The sequence below is a fragment of the Onychostruthus taczanowskii genome, unplaced genomic scaffold (genome assembly GCF_017590055.1).
Source record: "Onychostruthus taczanowskii isolate IOZ18803 unplaced genomic scaffold, ASM1759005v1 scaffold142, whole genome shotgun sequence".
Taxonomy (NCBI): domain Eukaryota; kingdom Metazoa; phylum Chordata; class Aves; order Passeriformes; family Passeridae; genus Onychostruthus; species Onychostruthus taczanowskii.
Window position 1 is genome coordinate 1 of NW_024498597.1, and position 19548 is coordinate 19548.

At 39.9% G+C, this 19548-nt stretch overlaps 1 protein-coding gene across 13 annotated transcripts in view; it reads right to left on the reverse strand.

The window, feature by feature from the left end:
- Nucleotides 1–1029: 1029 nt before the first annotated feature.
- Nucleotides 1030–19548, reverse strand: part of RBM39 (RNA binding motif protein 39) — a 30882-nt gene continuing 12363 nt past the window's right edge. For 8 of the 13 annotated variants that reach the window (XM_041398251.1, XM_041398257.1, XM_041398252.1 and 5 more), the window contains 13 exons: nt 18131–18196; nt 17969–18022; nt 16472–16589; nt 15736–15888; nt 15048–15185; nt 13512–13577; nt 12302–12506; nt 12015–12092; nt 6529–6561; nt 5431–5506; nt 5174–5279; nt 2113–2191; nt 1030–2025 (listed from right to left, as the gene is read on the reverse strand). In XM_041398251.1, the coding sequence (XP_041254185.1) occupies nt 1925–2025; nt 2113–2191; nt 5174–5279; nt 5431–5506; nt 6529–6561; nt 12015–12092; nt 12302–12506; nt 13512–13577; nt 15048–15185; nt 15736–15888; nt 16472–16589; nt 17969–18022; nt 18131–18196 (1273 nt within the window). In that variant the 3' untranslated portion in view covers nt 1030–1924. Of the gene's footprint in view, nt 2026–2112; nt 2192–5173; nt 5280–5430; nt 5507–6528; nt 6562–10287; nt 10469–12014; nt 12093–12301; nt 12507–13511; nt 13578–15047; nt 15186–15735; nt 15889–16471; nt 16590–17968; nt 18023–18130; nt 18197–19548 lie in introns of those variants that run through there. The other 5 variants (XM_041398256.1, XM_041398249.1, XM_041398250.1 and 2 more) reach the window with 4 other exon arrangements.

Below are 19548 nucleotides of genomic sequence, written 5' to 3' on the forward strand. Positions count from 1 at the left end.
ATAAAGGCTGTCACCCCACGACACAGGCCTACAAGGTAGTCAGGACTTCCCCGGGAGAGCAGAGGAATCTCTCCTGCTTCTCCCCAGCTCCAGCAGCACTGCCTACAGTTGACCTAGGAAAGGTATTGGGTGTCATAGTCTTCCATTACTTGCCTTTTGAAATAAGGCCTCTTTCTGCTCCTCCTTTAGTCCTGTGCAAGGAAGACGTGAGCAACAGCACTACCTCAACTGGCACCTGTACAGCCTGGACCTGTTACAAATGCCTTTTCCCCAGTTTTTAAGGCAGAAACACAAATTCACCACTCAAAGCCTCTTCTCAGATAAAGCACACCTAGAGAGCCAGCTCTACTTCTTCAGCTATGTTAGTATTCCCAGGATCCTGCTGTATTCCCAGCCCCTCTCCACCTTTGCCTTTCACTCGCTTCAGTTCTTTGATTAAGGACATGCCCTTGCCACAGCAGCTCAAGGACAGCTACAGCCCCAGAGGCTGCAGAGCAGATCCTCTCCCCAAAATACTATGGAACACCAGCAGCACTGCTGCCTGCCCCACCTTTACCCATTCCCAAGGAATGTTCTGTCCTCCCTACTCTCTCCACCTTGGTCTTTTCTTAGTGGCTAAGAAGGCCAGGGAGATGGGACAGGGGTAAAATGGGCAAAGCATGGGGGCAGGTTCCCTCTAGAAACAAGACTGAAAGCAAATGTAACTGACTCCTCCAGCCCCAGGACTCTCATCCATTTGAGGGATGGGAGTGGAGATGGGCAGGATGGGTTTGTCTCTGAACTTTAAGCATGCCTGAGGAGGGTAAGACTTGTGCCCAGATCCTCAGCAACCATGGCCACACTGTACAGAGGGCTGGGAACAGCTTCTGCATGTACTCTCTGAGCACGTGATATCCCATGGCATACCTGCATGCTGTGTGGTCGTATCCCAGACACTGGGCACTGCACAGCATTCATCACTCACCTCTGGCCTAAGCACACACTGCCTAAAGTCACATTGGGAGAGCAGAGAAATAAAACTTCGTGAAGGCCTTTTTAAGAGAATTTTATTTGAGTGGTTCTTACAAAGATTGTTGCAATATGAAAGTCTTTGATAGAAATATCAAGCTGTCTTGTCAAACACACTGAAGTAACCCAAAAATATATTTCAGAGCTCACAGAGCTTAAAAAGAGCAAAGATTATATGCAACCAGAACAAAACACTTTTCTGTATTTCCTACCCATTTTCAGACTTGGCTGAAATCCTCCAGCTCTGCCCCACTGTGCATGTGGTAACTCATCTGGAAATGCAGAGATGTTTTGTTTGGAAACTTAGACACACCTCACAGTATTTACAAAGAAACTTTTACAGATACAATAATCAAAAGTTACCATCAAGAAATAAAACCCTTCAATCCTCCTACTCTTACCAATTATTCACCACAAAGCAAGCTGAGTAGCTGTCTGCAGTCAGCATTCAGTAGCTTTTTGGATTTTCCATTTATACAAAAACACTAAATATGTCCCTTCATCCAGTCTCTCTCTGATACTACCCTTGAGCAGATCACCCACATTTAGTGAAATGTAAAATGTCTTTGCTGCATTAAAAGAAAGGCTCATGAAACATTAAAAATGTCATTATGTCCCATCTGCCTTTTACAGAGTACTTGTTATCTATGAGCTACTTCTCAGTTCCTACGGATCATCTTTGTCAATGTACAAGAATTACAAGGCAGAACAAGAAGTCAACAGCTTTGTATACAGTGGAAATGCTAGTTAGGGAGAATGAACACACTGCATTTCTGCTTACTTCATTTTATTTTTAAAGATAGCAGGAAGTGTACACAAAATGACATTAAATCCTTTCCTTTAGTTTTATCTAAATAAAAGATAACTCAATCTTCCTCCAAAAAATACCTATGTACAAAACTGACTAAAGTGATCTTCATCGTCGAACAGGAACCAGTAGTTGGGTTGCAGTCATAGAGTCTGGGAAAAGGCTGTGGTATGTTGGAAGAGGTACATATGCTGCTGTAATCATTTTACCTGATCACAAGAGGAAAAGATAAACATCAGTGTTTGGTCATTTCTGTAATGGATGACTAAATGTAGGCGTGGACATGGAACACTCACCTGCAAACCACCTCCCATGCAAAGCATTGACAGCTGCGATGGCAGCGGCGATGGAGGGACATTTCACATACACATTGCCCTGCAAAACAGAATAGTGTGGCCCGTGAGGAGTCAAAGACACTTCCCCCACGCTGTTCCTCAGCCATCCCTAGACCTGGCTGTGACAAGAGCCATACCACCTCCACCAGGCACCAGCTGGGCATTAATCCGTAACACAGAACGAGCACAAGAGAAGAGGACAGTGGCAGTGGCAGGCACTACTTCACTGTGGCAGTTACTGCAGCCTTCAATTTTTCTAAATAGGATTTTGCAAGATAGCCCAACCATGCATTTGATCAGCAATCACTGAGCCACGGATGGCTGATCTGCTCCTGACAGCCTTTTAGAGAGAGGATCTAAAGGCTCCTAATCATTAACACCATGTGAAAGAGAAGAGCACAAGGGGTCTGGTTGTCCCCAAGGCAAGCTCACAGCCTGTATTCCACAAGAACCAAGCACTCCCCATTCCCCCAGATGGGAAGCAACACTTTAAGGTACCGTAAAAATTCTCCTATATGCACATCAGCATGTCTGTCTTTATTTGAACAAGAACTGGGGCACAGGGAAAATCCCAACCCCGCAGGGCAGGAAGAGCCTGAAATGGTTCCCAAGGTGCATGACAGACTGATCTTGGAACTTCACCAGAGACACCTGGAGTTTGCCATCTGCAGATCAAGCACTGTGCCTCCCTAATCCAGAGAACCACAACAGTCACATCCAACAACTCCAAGACACAGAGATGCCCACAGTAGTGTGTGGCATTTTTCTGGCTGCCGGCTTAAAAACAGACCAACAGTAATACCCAAGAAAATCAATTCTAGCTGAAACAGATTTTCCAGGAAAATAGTACATTAAAAAATAGACTCCAGCCTTTCCTTAGCAGCTTTAGTCAGCTGGTGTTAACTCTTCCCACTGCAATCTAACTCATTCCTTTCTCATGGGGCAAACCTAAGCTTAGGGGCTGGTGTTTAAGGCACTAAGCAATCAATTAACATAGAGAGCTCTGCTCTCAGTCTCCCCCTGCAAAGGCACCTAAACTGCTTAAATGCCCAAATGAGGTGCGGAAACACAAAGCTGTGGTTTTCCTGAACACCCAGCAGCACAGACAGATGCAGTACATGAGCCATGCACTCAGCTGGGACTGCAACTGTTTAATCCACAACAAATCACACCGTCATAAGCCAACACCTGACAGCCCTCAGCATGGAAGTCTCAGACAAAGCCCTCAAGTTGCCCAGAATCTAAGCCTGGATAACACCCAGCAGCACAGATAGAGCATGGAAGTCTCAGACAAAGCCCTCAAGTTGCCCAGAATCTAAGCCTGGAAAACAGAACGGTACAATGGAAACTCTATCAGTGGGTATTTTATATCTGTGTCACTGCTGTGCTACTATGACAAAACAGATTTCATTTTTTGTGAAACATTAACTCATTACTTAGTATGTAGAAGTTTCTTCTTTTAAATCCCCCTGCTAATGTGAAAGAGAATTTTGCAGCTCCATGGGCTTAGAACCTAGAGGCAAGGTATCTTGAGGGCTGGTGTAGTTTTAGGGATGGTGGTTTTTTTGGGGGGTCGTGCAGTGATTTTTTTGTGTTTAGTTGCTAGGAGGGTTTTTTGGAGGTGGGAAGTGTTCTGGGTTGTTGGTTGTTTTGGACTTTTTTTTTTCTGTCAAAGAACACTTTGTTTTCTGTAAATAACGAACACATTATGGGGAAGGTTTCTGCCTCTCATCAGTCCAACGGTCCAAGACCACAGGTGTGATCTTGAAAATTACAAGATGCTAGGTAAGGTAGCACATTGTTTTATGTGCTGGACTGCAGCTCCTATCTAACCTCTCTGTAACCCACAAGAAAGGGTTTCAGGTGATACTGGGGCAGCTGCACAAGACAGCAATGGCTGAGTGCTAAGTAGATCACCAGGGCAGAATAATCCCACCCAAGCACACCAACAGGAACACGGGTTTCAGCCTTATACTTTAGCATGGAACACAAGATGACACTTTTAGGGTCTGATAGATAGAAATTAACCCAACTGTGAAATCATCTGAAAACTGAACTTTTCTTTGGGCTGTGAATTCTTTTTAATAAAAGAGTTCAAGAGAGTTAAGCTAGCTATAGACCTTCCAGAGTTTATACAGTCTAAGACCTGAAATACAGAGAAGAGGTAACCAGTCTGGGATTTATGTGAACAAGGTGAATGAAGTCAGAAGAAAAATATATTCACCAGTTTAAGATGCAAGCATGAATCTGGAATTCAGTCAGCAGAGAGGAATTCAGTCTCTCAGACTGCCCATTGCAAGGCTTTAATGTCACGAGTGACCACAACTGTTTCTAAGCATGGGTTTAGGCACATATTTACCTTACGCTGCAATTATGTTGGAGCAAGGGCCATTTCTGCTGAAGCCTGTGCTCTAGAAAGAGGAAATTGAAGTCCCTGACTTGGGGGGAAGGCACAGCTTAAGGGAAATGCCAATGCCTGAACTGGTCACTGCTCTTCTACAGCAACTTCAGCTGGGTAAACCTGCAAGAGCAGCACCAGAAAGCTGCTTATCCAAGTTACACACAATGTTTCACAATAGGAGGGAACCACCTATATTCTGCACAAACTAAGACATTTAGGTACAGTTTAGGAAAAGTGTCACCCTGATTTTTTAAGATTTTCTAAGCGTTCTGGTGTTTACATACTTGTAACAAATTTTCTCACCCACTTTCTGTAAATAACGTATTGTTTTGCATTCTTTTATGGAGGAGGAAAAATTTAATAGACTGTTGGTTTGTCCAGTGTCATTGGAGAGGTGACACTTTCACCTTCCAATCCACTGTCACTTCTGGAAATCTATAAATGTTGGAGTTGGAAAATAAACTATCCCTTTTTTACCTCGAGAACAATGCGTTGGCATCGTGGTTTTTGTGTCTTAGAGTGACAGAGAAGCCCCACAGCTGTAATGCTCCCCCTAGACAAAAGAGAGTAACCAAGCTCCTAACATCTGCTCAGTGTGTCCCCCACCAGAAGCAGGCATACCTGAGCTGAGTTTTTGTCAACATAGATGTGGATAACTCCTCCATGTTTGTTACATTCCTCAATCACATCATCTTTAATTTCTGTGTCCCAGCCAGCTTCTTCTTCACTGTACAGGGAAAGGAAAAACAGAACAGAGATATCATTCACACAAAATCCACCCCCAAAACCCATTAAACACACTCCTGCAACATTCTGATTTCTTTCTTACATGTTAAAGTCACTGACAAATGCCAAACAGACAATAATAAATCACTTACGTTTGAGGATTAAACATGTTGGAAAGCTGAAAGCACTGTGTTGCAAGTGGTTGTACAGAAGCAGCTGCAGCCAGAACTGTTGTAACGGAAAAAAAACCCATTAGCATATCTAAGAACCCGCTATGCATGGCTCTCATTTATTCAGCATAACAGAAACAGCTCTGACTAAAGAGAAAGTGAAGGCAGGAAAGCAAAACTCAGAACCAGACACTACTGATGGTAAGATATATTTAAACCAATCAATACAAAAACCAGCACACTATGAATCACAGTTGAACCTGAAAAGTGAAAATATAATCATGTACATTGATTTTGCCAGATTTTCCATTTGAACATCATTAAAAGGCAAGCATCTTCACTTGCATCGAAAATATCTGCCTGAGTTTTATGTCAGCAGCACCTTTTATGTTTTGCTCCTCATACAAGCCCAACAGCAGCTCAGGACAGCCCAGCTGACTGGACAGCAAAGGACAGACAAGCCTGGGGAATTATTAAAACCTGTTTTAAGCACCTGTTTCAGAGGTGTACCTGCACTTTCATCCCTTGAAAAGGCTGATTGAAGGAAACATTTGACACATGAAATTGCTCTTTCCCTATAACGGTGAAATTTTTATTACTTGTCATTTATTGCTGCTCATCATGCCAATAACACTGTTAAACACTGCCCTACAGGCTGCCCCTTCCATAGGCTTCAGGCTTCTGTCAATGGAGCTGCAATAACAGCTCCCTTCCCCTGATACTTCAGACATTAACGGTGTGCGCTCAGATAAGGAGCAACTCAGAGACAGTAAACCCAAACTTCTGATCATCAAATAACCCCTCTAAGGCAGGGAGAACACTCCTACCCAACTACAAATACCAGCCCACACATTTTCTTGGACTAGTACCTGGCTGCGGAATGCTACCAACACTGGAGAAAATGCTACCAAGAATTTTCAGTCCAAAAAAATCAATCACAGTATGATTCCCCACAGACAACTAGACAATTAAGAGAACACAATTTCTCAGGTATGGGCAAACCCTACACCAGAAGAATTTCCCCTGGAGACACCTGACATAAAATCTACTAATTACAAGTCATATCAAATGCTACTTTACCTTCATTCTGCTGGGACAGTCTCGTTTGTAAATCTAAAGAAAAACACAGAGAAGTTAATTAGTATACTTGCTAGCATCACTCTATCATCAGCTGCCAACCAGATTGTTCAGCTTGTATTTCTGTGCTTAAGAGCTTATTCCAGTATCACTGTTCCTCTCTAGTTGTGAGTAGTTTCACTAATTTCAGCTTCTCTACTAGAATGTTCTGTACTTGACAGATTCTGTGACAACAAAGCATTTTAAAGAGAAACAATACCTTAAAAGGACAGACATGACCATGTACCTTTAATTCAATGTATCACTCCCAACTTGCTTTTGCTGTGATTGAAGTCTTTACAAGACATGTTCTATCCCATGAGAAAATAATTACAGCAATTCTGACAGGCACTAGAGGTGCATGTCAACACCAACATCTTTACTACCAGAAAGAAGTTAAGCACACAGCTATCCAAATCTGACATTCTTAAAGCAGTTATCAAATTTCATTTCAAGTAGAATAAGGCAATATTTCATCTGCTATGCTTTCATATAGATGGCAAAATGACACAGGTAACTGGCATTTTTCAAATTCTAAACCTTTTCCAGTGCTCAGAACATGTAATTTGCCTAGAAAACATTATTTAGTTGTTTAACAACATACACTTGTCCCAATTCAAAGTGATGGGAACAAACAAATGCAGACTTTCTAGCCATTTCCAAGTACATGACATCTTTGAACTAAGAGACACTTCAGAATTCAAGAACTGTAAGTATAAGGTCTTTCAATCATGGTTCCATTTAACAGACACTAGATGTGAGAAGACTGAAGCAAACAATTGCCTTCATTCATTCATTTAGAGTAGCAAAGTGATGAGCACCAAGTAAGCTTCCAAGCTTACCTGAAGGCACCAGGTACCAACTTTTCCCCTTTCTAATAAAACCTCCTCCACAACACTGAAGAACCAACAGAAACAAATGTTTTCCTCTAGATTTTTCTCATGTGCCTTTCCAAGTGTTTTGCAAAGAACATGTACCAGGAACCACATTGAAAAGCAAGGGCTGGAAGGAGTAAGCTCTGAAGGCCGAGCTGTAAAAAGAGCTGGCCATGTTTGGCATGTTTTCCATCCAGATCTGAATGCACAAAGTCCTCATCTCCATAGAATGAGAAATATCACAATAGCAAAGGCTGCCTTAGCCTGCATTCTTTGCAGAAACTCCATGGTCTTGGACAAATCTGTAACTAATTACCTACTTAATTAATACTCAGACTCCTTTGAAAACAAAGGCATTTTAAAGAAATCAGCAAATATCCGAACTCCCAATTTAGATGAGGACAGACACTTTTCTTGCTGCAATTCCAATCCATCATGTCCAGCTGAACTCGTCTATGTGGGTCAGCCTGGGGCTCTACAGCCAAATGCTCCAGAATTCCTGAACCTAACATGGTAAACCTGCATGTATCATCAATGCAAATTGTGTCCACGGCCAAGTAAGATCTGTTCTAAACACAGCAAAGTCAGCTACCACTATCTTGTGCAACAGTATCACAGGTTAATTATCTACCACGTTTGAAACATAACCTGCTGCTCACCAAATCTTTTATCAACTAACTGGATTCTCTTGCTGCTAATGACTGAAGAACAGTCCTGTCCACTCAATTCTAAAATTACTCAGAATTACGAAACTGTCACTCTAAACTGTCAATTCATGTTTCCCTACACATAGTTTTAAATAGTATGCAGAAGCTAAAATTTATACATCTGACCAATTCAGATCAGTTAACTTTTTCCAGTATGTTCTTACTAACACCTGTAAGAGCAGCGAGTTTAGCACTATGGGAGTACATGTTTAGTGTACAGAGAAAGCAGAAATACAGACGTATCTATCAAAGCATTTTGTGTCTTAAAGTAAAAAAATTATTTTGAAATCCAGATGGCTTTAAATAGGCCAAAGCCTGCCAAGCATCGCACGGTGTCTTGAGTCATTACTTAGAACAGAGACCAAACAGAGGTCCATCCAGGATAATAGCTATCCCTTCCTCTTTTGCAGCACACCATGTCCATTTCTTCCATAAACAGATAGCTCTTTCCACAAGTAAGGAATGCTTTGTCCCAGAAAACATTGGAAGACTGTTCTATAGGCTGATTATTTTAAATTTCCTATGTTCAGAAAGAGAACAGGGAGTATACAGCGACAGCTGTTCAGCTTTAAATTCTTTTTCCTGCTGGATGGCCAAATTCTCCAGAGTCCCCTAAACTGATTCTTTACCTTCCCTACTTTAGTTTGATTGACTCTCTCTTGAACACAGATTATCAGAAGGGTTTGTGGATGTATTACACCTCAGATGCTCAGGCCTACCTGCCTCTAGGAACACAGCTAATATTTTAACAATGTATCATGCTGCCAGGTCATATTCTGGCACTGATAAACTGAAGCATTTAGATATTTTCCTCCTCCCTGGCAATTCTTCCATTGCTAAGGTCCCTGACTATGTGAGTGGAATTTGATTTAACCCTGACAAGGTGAACAATATACAACACCCAAGAATTTCTTGCACCTACGCATTTATTCACCTCATTTCTACTGCTGACCATTTTCATTCATGTAAATATTACACAAGACCAGCCCAACACCTGAACTTTGGCTTTAACAATAGCTTAAAACTTTCCCCTGTAAAAAAAATCCTTCTTTCTCTGAGCCAGCTTCTTGACACACCTTATACTTCCTATATTACTCACTCCTCCAGTTTAATAACTTCCAAATGACAGGAATCTAAAGATCAGCAAGAAGCTGCTCCTCCTTAGCCATGGAAGAAACACAATTTAACCAATGACTGTTGGTCCTTAAATACAGTTTCTGACAGTATGCTATGCTTTCATAATATTCTCCAGCTTACCCTTCTTTAGTATGACTTCTGAAGGAGCAAAGTCTACTCAGTAACGGGACCAGAATCTGGCCAGACCACATTCTTCTTCCTTCAAATGTACTTCAAGTGTAATTTAGAGTCACATGTTTCAGCTATATACCATATCATGGACTTAAAATGTTTATCAACAATACCAGAGGTGAGACCTCATGTTTCATACAGGTATTCCATCATTCATGTCATGGGAGTTTACATCAGCCTCTTACTTTTAACTTTCTTTCTACCTTGAGAGTAATTTTCTTTTTCATTTTTGAACTACATATTCCTAGCTTACCTTCCTCAAATTCTGAACTTTATGACCAGTATCCCCACTAGAAGTTGAGGCAACTAAATACATAGAAACATACTGGGAGTAGTTTTTCATTCACCTGAATGAATTTTTTTTCTTTGAGATTTGATACTCTTTCATCTATTGCTTTCATAACTTTGTTAAAGTAATGTCTAACTCAATCTGACTGTTGTCAGACAATTATCTTTTTATCTGTTTCCCAAACTAAAAATACTGTTTTATTATCAGTCATTTTTCTTATTCTTCATAGGCTGTGTGGTTATTCCTTATTTCTTTTGAGGTAGCTGATCACTCAGGTTTACCGTGGAGCCCACACTAACAGAATTTTTTCTTCTTTCTGTAGAATACAGATCCAACACAGCATTAGCAATGTGAAACAGAAGAAACTTTTCACATCCTGCCTGTTCAAACACCCAAGTTGCTCAGACCAGATGGCTCAATTGCCTTGTTTCTTCGACCATCAGTTAGACCTGTTTGTGTATCCTTCCATTTAAATGTGAGCAACTCATGATCCCTCAAGTCAATGGTCATTTCTATTCTCATCCATAACATCTTCATTACTTACCAAATTGAGTTTAAAATAGCATCCCCTCTTCATGAGTCAGTGAGTGTTTGATGAAGAAATTTGTCGGATATCACATCCAGGAATATCTGGGCCCCACCATTATTACTAGCAATTCTTCTCCAATCTGTATCGGGGAAGTTAAAGTCTCCCACAATGACATAATTCCTGGTAGTAATTTTCTCTAACAAGAGTAAAGAGATCTTTAATCCATAACCAAATCTCACTTTGGGGATAGCTCATGACTCTATGGCAGCAAAAAGCTTTATCTTTTTCCAAAGTCATTTAAGTTGCATATGTCTGCATTATTCCTTTTGTACAATACAAGTGGAATGAACAATGCTACCCCTACCACCTTTAGCAACTGCAGAAATAAACATGCATCTTCTAACACCTGTATTCAGCTTCATCATTTGTTTCTCTGCAGCCATGTTTTCTCATGCTGATTCCATACTACCTGAACCATTCAGCTGTGTCAGACATTTTTGGCCATGCTCTTGATTTAGTGAGCTTGGATTTTTTGGACCTTTTTTCAAATGAGGGGGAGGAAAAGGACTGGTGTTTTTTTAAAAACACTATTCTGATTTCTAATTGCTGATATGTGTTTCTACATGAGACTGCCACACCACTTTATAACCTGCATACATGCTGATCGAACTTCACCAGTGGTTAGCTTTCCTTCTCTTTCTGGACTAGAAACACTTTTTCCTCGCTACTGTACACTTTTCATCCTTCTCAAACAGGCAACCAACATTTTTCTGTCACTGGCCAGTTCCTTTTCCTTCCAAGGGCACATCTCTAGAACTCAACTCTATTATATTCTTTTAGCAACTGTCTACAGCTTCATATGTATGCTCTTCTTAAGACTGCACCGTACCTTCAGTAACATGATTCAGACCTATCTTATTAAGTCTGAATCATTTTCATCACAGGCTCTGCTGGAAGGCAAAAAACAATGCCACCTTTTCTTTGCTACTTTCCTGACACTTCCCACACATTCTAGCACCTGGTTATTTGTGACATTCAGGTCCTTTCTACTGTTATGACAGTTTCATATCCTTTGTTCATAGTATTAATCAAAAGTAGCAAAAAAAAAACCTTCAGGGAGGTTACTTCCTGCTCTAGTTCTGAAGACCCCATGACCAGTTTGTTTTTCAGACCAGCTATAAACTAAGCAGCAGCAGTCACATCATTCAGCCTCATTCCATCACACCCACCTGCAGAACACACACACAACTATAGCCAAATCCAAGGAAGACACACATTCCCTGACATAAAATGTCTTTCCTCGCGAGGACATGCGCTGTACAAACGCTGCTGCCATCTTTATGGTGTGTCCCCCATAAAGTCCTAAAAACCTTCCTGCCCCTTGTACAGCTCCCGTTTTTCTACTGGGGTCAATCCCCTTCCAATTCTGAGCCTGTCACTTTTAACGGTCAACACGTATACTGCAGTAGAACATACAAATCCCCACTTGCACAGAGAATAGTGAAGAGATGAAGGCTTGGGGTGAAAACCAGCAAATTTGGAAAAATATGCAAAGTGAATCACACCCATCCAAATTGTGATATACTGTCATTAGTTATTTGCTTATGGTTTTGCAGTGTTTTACAGTTTGGAAAACATGCTGCAATACCTCATTTTAAAAGACCAAAAAACACAGTTAAGTACCTCCTGCCTCAAATATATAAAGTAATTTTTAAAAATATATATAGGTCATAATTTCTTACCTGTCACAGCTCCAAAGGCCAAAGATCCACTCATCTGCAGAGCCTGCTGTGCAGCTGGAGGAATCTGCAAACCAGTACCTGGAATAGAACACAGAGAGAACTTGGAGCAAGCCTTTTCATTCAGTTAGGGATGCAGTAACAGAAGTATCGGAAATCCTCCTGTTGGCAAAAGATAAAAAATACCATGCATTTAAACGTTTCATTCATTTATCCTAACAGTTCTGTGGAGCGTTTCAACTCAAATTCTGCAAACTTCTTCAACACTCGTTATCCAACACTGCACACACCTTCTGCAAGTCTTGCCATCAACTGAAGGCGACCAGTTGTTCCCAAATCAATTCCAGTCCGTTCCAACTCATCACTGTCCAAAAATGAGCTAGCACTGGAAGCATCAGTACGCTCAGTTACATGTCCAACTTTCATTGGCCTCCCAGCCAGCTCAAATCCATTGAGTTGTTCCAGGGCCTTTTTGGCACACTCAGAGTCTGAGAACTGTAGATCAGAAAAACGCAAACTCAGTAATACTTGTCTACAGGAGTCAGCAACACTTCTACTGTATGTAATACCCACAATTACACAAATAGGAAAAACTCTTCAAGATAATAGCAACAAGCTAACATACATGTGCTCAGAATTTTTCATTTAAACCAAACACACACATATTTTGGTATTTACTTTCTCATCGTTAGGTACTATATCTTTAAATATATTGTTGAAGATATAGCATCTAGATACTGCAATCAATAGAAGTCATGGCTGTGTCTCTCTTTCAAGAGTGACACTCAATTCCTTTGCAACCTTATAACTGCCATGGTATTCACAGGTTATTCCTAACAGATATTCTGCTTTATGCTGTGAAACATCAAAATAAACACAAGCATTTTATCAGTGTTAAAACCATCAAGTATACAGTAAGTTTGGTTTCATTTGTGTCCACAGGCCAGGGGTCCCAGCCATGACTTTTTCCCCATGACAAACTGACAGGTCAGTTAAGAAACTCAAGTTCACACAGCTGTGTACCTGAAGGTAAAGAGGAAAGTTTTCAACTGAAAGTTTCAGCCCCTATTATTTCCCCTAAAAATCTCAAATTCTATTATTTTCAGCTATAAAAAAAACCACCAGTCTTTACTAGTATCTTTGCCTGCAGAAGACAGCATTTGCTTTTGCAGGCACTGACTGACTAGAGAGGAAACTATTTGCATCTAAACATTATCATTGCTCATTCTCAATACCCAGACAACTATCAGAAACAAAGAAAAAAGCCAGTGGGGCATCCTGTAACATGCCACTTGTGAAACGGGATATATAGTTATCAAGCAGCAATTTAGTACCTCCTATGCATATGTAAAAAATTTAGATTATGCTTAGTTTATTATGTTTAGATTGCTACTATATAACCACACAGATATACACAGGAAGGTTCATATATAGATATACTCCTACATGGGAAGGTTACACTCAGAAATCATCTTAGAAACCTGGCAATTCTAGTCATACCGTAATGAATCCATATCCTTTTGAGCGTCCAGTTTCACTGTCCATCATGAGCTGAATACTTTCAATCTAAAGATAAGAATAAAGCTATTTATTAGCAGACATTTTGGAACAAACCCCAAGAACCAGAACACAACATAAAAACAGCCCTGTCAAATACACATACATGAATGTGTGAAACTATTACTTTTTTTTAATTAGTCTCTCATTCCTTCCTCATTTCAAAATTAGTACACAGACAGCTGAACAGGTACCTGGATAATAAGAGAAGCAGGTAAACATAAGGGTTTTGAGCTCATCTACAGGTAGAGGCTTAATGCTGAATTCTAGCAGAATAAGCATGCAGACATGATCAGATCGCAACTGAAACACACTGATCATGGCACCTCATATGCTGAGAAACTCTTTTACCAACTAAGAAAAGCAGTATGCCTGACTGATGAAGGTCTTTAAGAAAAAGCTGTATATTTTAATAACTATTGGTACATGGGAACTCCTAGAAGTTTACAATTACTGAATTTAAAACACATCGCTGAGTTACCCATTAGCCAAAAAGTAGCATTGGGAAGGACTGGAGTATACAGAAGAAACAAAGATCTTACAGGTCTCCATATAAGCCTCCTAAACTACCTTAATCCAACTGCAGACCTTGATGGAAGAAAAAACTCCCAAACCACCAGATGAGCAGCCATGTACATTTAATTTTCATCAACTGTAGCAATTTTCCAGGGGTTTGTGCAAGAGATTTAAAGGGATAGGCATACTGAGTCTGAATAAAGCATGTAAAAAGCATATAGTATATGTATATGTATATGAGGCAGAGTTTATACCCAAACACAGTAGGCAAAACCCTCAAACATTAACAGACTTCTTTTTACCCATTAAGAAGCATTTTGAATACCTAACTTTTCCCCTATGTAAATTATATATACACCAGCATGGCTAACATACTCTAACTGCACAAGAAACTTCAGGTTTTATCTGCTCACTTCCATAATTCTCTCTACATAAACTTGCTACCATGCTACCATCCTGCTGATCAATGTTCAGGAGTGACTCAGAGCTGTCTGTATAGGACACAATGCTAGTTTATGGTCTTAAAAATCAGCTAAAGCTGCAGCAAAAAGTCATCAGAAACATGATAGATAGCACTATTCTCAGAGATCTCAGCCCCAGTTCTGATTTTTGTGCTTTAACCCGTGAAATGGGGCTTCCATTCACAATCCTGAAAGGGAAAGATACAAGTTACCAGAGCAGGATACAACATTGAGAATTTTTCTGCTTTTTTTTCCCCCTGCTCCTTAATTTCAGGTATTCATTGAATTCTGAACTTTCTAAGACCTGCTATTCTAATCCACTGCTCTCCAACACTACCCACATACCTAAGGCCTGTGGATGCATGGGCACAGCAGTGCAAGAAAGCCACAAGTGTTTAGTGAGTATGAAGCTGAATTATTTCCAGAAGCTGCCAGGGCTCTTCAACTAAGCGAGGTTTTTCAAATAAACTACTCTAACACAACATGCCAAATTGAAGTTTACCCTGCCAAATGGCTCGAAGATTCCTCGAAGCATATCTTCAGTTATATTGAAGTGTAATGATCCCACATAGAGCCTCATAGGACCAGCACTGCCCTTCTGCAGATTATTTGCCATTGCTGCTGCTCTGTTTTTCTCTGCCTAAGGAGAAAATAAAAATTCACTTCAATAAGAAATCAATAAAAAAACCCTAACATATGAAGTAAATATCTATCAGACCTAAACTAGAAGATTCATCAAACATACAGAAGCTGTTGCATGATCTGCAGTCTATTCATCAGACTTGAACTTAAGAGCTACAAAATCCAAGACTACGACCAAGTAGAGAGACAAGAGACTCCAAAAGCCTTCAAAACAGAACAACTTCATGCAGAATTCTGACTTCTACCTAGTAAATTATCTGGAAAGCATACACAATATAGCCTTCACTTCTGTAACACTATTAACAATTTATTTACTGTTACTTGCTTAAGATCTGTATTTTCCTAATACCTTTACACAACTTTAAATCATATTAATTTGCCTGTTATCTATGAGAAAACAAAAGTCGATTATCACTAGCTTAAATAATCATCCTTGTTCAGGTTTTCCTAACATTCAGTGGTAGCCAAATTTCCAAACATGAAGTTTCTCATCAAAATACAAGAGGCATAACTCTGAATGAACAACAGTGAGGTTTATAATTCCTTACCTGAGATGCCTGTACTATGATAGGTACACCCAAGACTCTCTGTCCAGTCAGTCCTATTGCCAGGGGCACTGAACTAACATCAACAAATTCAACATAAGCAATCCCCTTTGAACGTCTGGAATTTCTATCTGAAATCATTCGCACATCACGAACCTGAAAGGCAACGGAGATGGAAATACTTTTATTAGAGAAAGAGGAAAAAACCTAATGCAGCCTATTTCTCAGGCACATATTAATACTGAGAATTATTTGCCAACCCAACAGTTTTAATTCTACAGCACCATACACCTTTTGTAACAAACGTATCCCAGAGACAAGAGCTAAAGCTGCTGTTTTGTTTTGTATGTGACAGAACTTGCAGCACTCTAATGCTTTACACCAGAACCTTACACCTGATAGAATGAAGTTTTTCCAGCTTAGAAGTTACATGAACTTTCAAATGACACTATAACTAACAGACCTATCTGAAAAAAGAAAATATGAAAAATTAATCTGAGTCAGAATTGCATCAACATGTTTTGCCTCCCATCACATGAACAACCACCTACTGAGAAAGTACGTTTTTGTGTTCAAAGCTTTTAATAATTAGTCCATCATTAATCCCTCTTTGCACATGTATAGGAAGCTCCAGAAAGCCACGTGCTTACAATTCTGAAAAAATACCAAACCTGTACTAAGTTATCGTAGGACAGCTTGAGGCAAAATTCAGAATTATTTTAACTTCCGTATCAATTACCTTCCCTACTGTAGAGAAAAATTCTTCCAGGTCTCTTGGTCGAATTCTTGCAGCCAACTGCATGCAGAACACTGTTCGAGCATCCCTCTCTTCAGGGGTAAGATTATCAATAGGTTCTCTGGAAAGAGTGAAGTGCAGGTAAAAAATCAATTGAATTAAGATACCTCATCTCTGGACCACAAATGATACACTAAGCAATCAGTACTTCACAGTCTGATAGGAAAGAAAATGCCTGCAGTATTAAAAAAAAAGGCAGAGTAAAGAACTGAACGGAATACCAAATATTAACATGGTAAGTTATAACATGACTGAATATTCTATTTCACTTGTGAGCATCAAATATGACTGGAAAATTCTATTTTATGTGCAAAAGCATAAACTGAGGTACCATTTTGCTACTGTCCAGAATTGGTATAAGGTACCACTATGGAGCTTATATGTCCTTTTCATCAGAAAGATGGATGGACAAGAACACAAAAGCAAACAGGGCAGACTAGCACAGATCAGCTATCCAAATTCTCAGACAAGTAGTGTGGGCTAGGCTTTACCAACTCACATCTTGCATTTACCCAGTCACTTTGGAGTCACTACAGCCACCACATAAAACAAGACTAACATCCATGTAAATACAACTCGCAGTCCTCATTTCATTGTTTCAGCTTGTTAACCCATAAAGAAGTATGAATAGTGAATTACTTTGATCCTTGACACATTAAGAACTAGAATAATATTATTTCAATACTGAACTATCAGCTGAAATTAGATGCACCACTGTTAATGTATTAAAGCTTCAAATCTAAACAAATCTGACTTGTACTCAAGTGCAAGTTACATAAGCAGTAGCATGGTATATCCTGGATTGAGCTTCCATCCATGTAGCATGTATTTTTATTAAATTAATCACACAGATATTAATCACTTAGAAAACACAAGAAAAATTTAAACATAATTATCTCAGTAAGAGTTTGCCAGTCACTGAAAAACAAAAGGAGATTGGTTAAATTTAACTGCATTAATGTAAAAGAATAATCTCATTAGCAGCTAACTAAATCCTATTCCCTTAAATGAGAAGACTAAGAATGGGTAAGCAGCTCCTGGATTGCAAAGGCATATAGCCTCTCGACAAATAACACTAGTAAGTACTGGACAGCAAAAAGAAGCATTTGTACTTTCCCATTTCATACTCTAGATTAAGTACAATTCAGCAGAAAAGCTAATTTAAATCACAATTAATGGATTGGAAAAATTGAAAATAGAGAAACAAAAAACGAACAAATCAAGACTTGTTTTCCAAACAGACATTATTTACAACCTCTTATGACATGGGGTGAAAGCAACATACTGCCAATGCTCTTCTCTCACTGGCTTTCTGAATGAATTCCAGCACCCCTTACGAGTTCAAACTGGAGAGCAAGTAGCCATACATTATTTCACCATCACTTTTCCAACTCAACAAAAACAAACCAACCCAAACACACGTAAAAAAAAAAGTCATACCTAACAGGGCTTTTGTCTTTTCTGAAAGGACTTTTGCTTCTGGAGCGGCGTCTGCTAAAAAGGAAGATCAACAAGATTACAAGAAAACCCCCCAATATACCACTCCTGGTTCTAAACAAAACCTATTAATGATGCAATGAAAAACAGAGAAAAGTCAAAAACCTTAATTTGATGCTGTGAGGCAGACCAATCTTCCCTCTGATGGCACTGTTGAATTTTGGACCAGAACTATGGCAGAAGAAAAGACAAGACAACTGAGTACTTCAATTCAAAATGTCCTGTCTGTACTCACATTACATTCCAAGTGCTCACCCACCCTTGCCTCTGAACTTGTCAGCATTTCCATTAGCAGCACCCACAGCATGCATAAGATCATCAGTTAGTTGTCAATACATGCAGCACTTCAGACCATCAGGCACAGAATATGATCCCCGCCCACTTTCACCTACATCACAAAATCCCAGAATATGCAGGACTCTTCATGACAGTCAGTCATGGCACATTGGTATATGCAAACTATTCTGAGCTACAGTTACTGTTATAACCCATTTTCACCTGTTTTTTTGTCCACATGCAAGTTCTACATACTGACGACTGCAAAGCATAACATTCATGGCCTTGAACTCAGCTTCAGAGATGTATGCAAGTGGTACTGGCAGGATTACTTGCTCGAGTGTAACATTTTAAAATCAAAAGTTCCAAGAAATTTAAGGCACAAGAGCAAACCAAAGTGGCTCCATTCAGACACCTGCAAGAGACACGTTCACTAATGGCTCTAACCACTGAAGTGCTGCAAATATATAAATGAAGCTTCCTTAAAATTCCTAATGGCCATCAAACCACAGAAGCAGTGAAACCAGCAGTCAGCTGTATACATACAGACATGTAACCACAAAAGGAATCCAATCTCTTGACTGAATCTAATTTAATTCTTCAGTCATCACAGAGTCTCTTGGAACAAACTGTAATCTGCCCTTTGCTTCCATTTTAAGGACAGTCCTCCGTCTAGTCAATGGGGCACCCAGGAACAGACTGCGACATGAGCAGTAAGATCCATCCTATCATGCTCCCCCTGAATTTGATCTCCTGGTAGAGAGTTGTTCAAAAGGCAAAGAACAACACCTGTTAACATTCTTCCTGTATCACCACCAAGTGCAGAGGCACTCTGCACAGACTGAATACTGTGCACTGGGCTTTGGCTTTCCATCTGTACACAATTGATTCTTTCTGCTGTTGCTAAAAATTGATGTAAAACACCCTGAAAGACACGGCGGGCTGAAGACACTAAGTAGTCTTTCACTAAATCCATTTGGCCACGCAATTTGTCTGAAAAACGTCTTCTTGCTCCTCAGTGGAGCAGTAATGCTTATGAGTTAAACTCGGCATCCACCACAAGGAGGAGGATGCCCATTTTTTAAGCATGTCGTGACACAGTTGGAAGTAGTGGGCCAAGATCCAAAACCGTGCTGGCCAGGTTAAAGCAAGGGAAACATGGCCCTGTACAACACTGGAAAAAAAAATAAAGAAAAAAGACCATTTAGAAACTGCTTATGAAGATAGCTACTTACTGAGCAAAAATA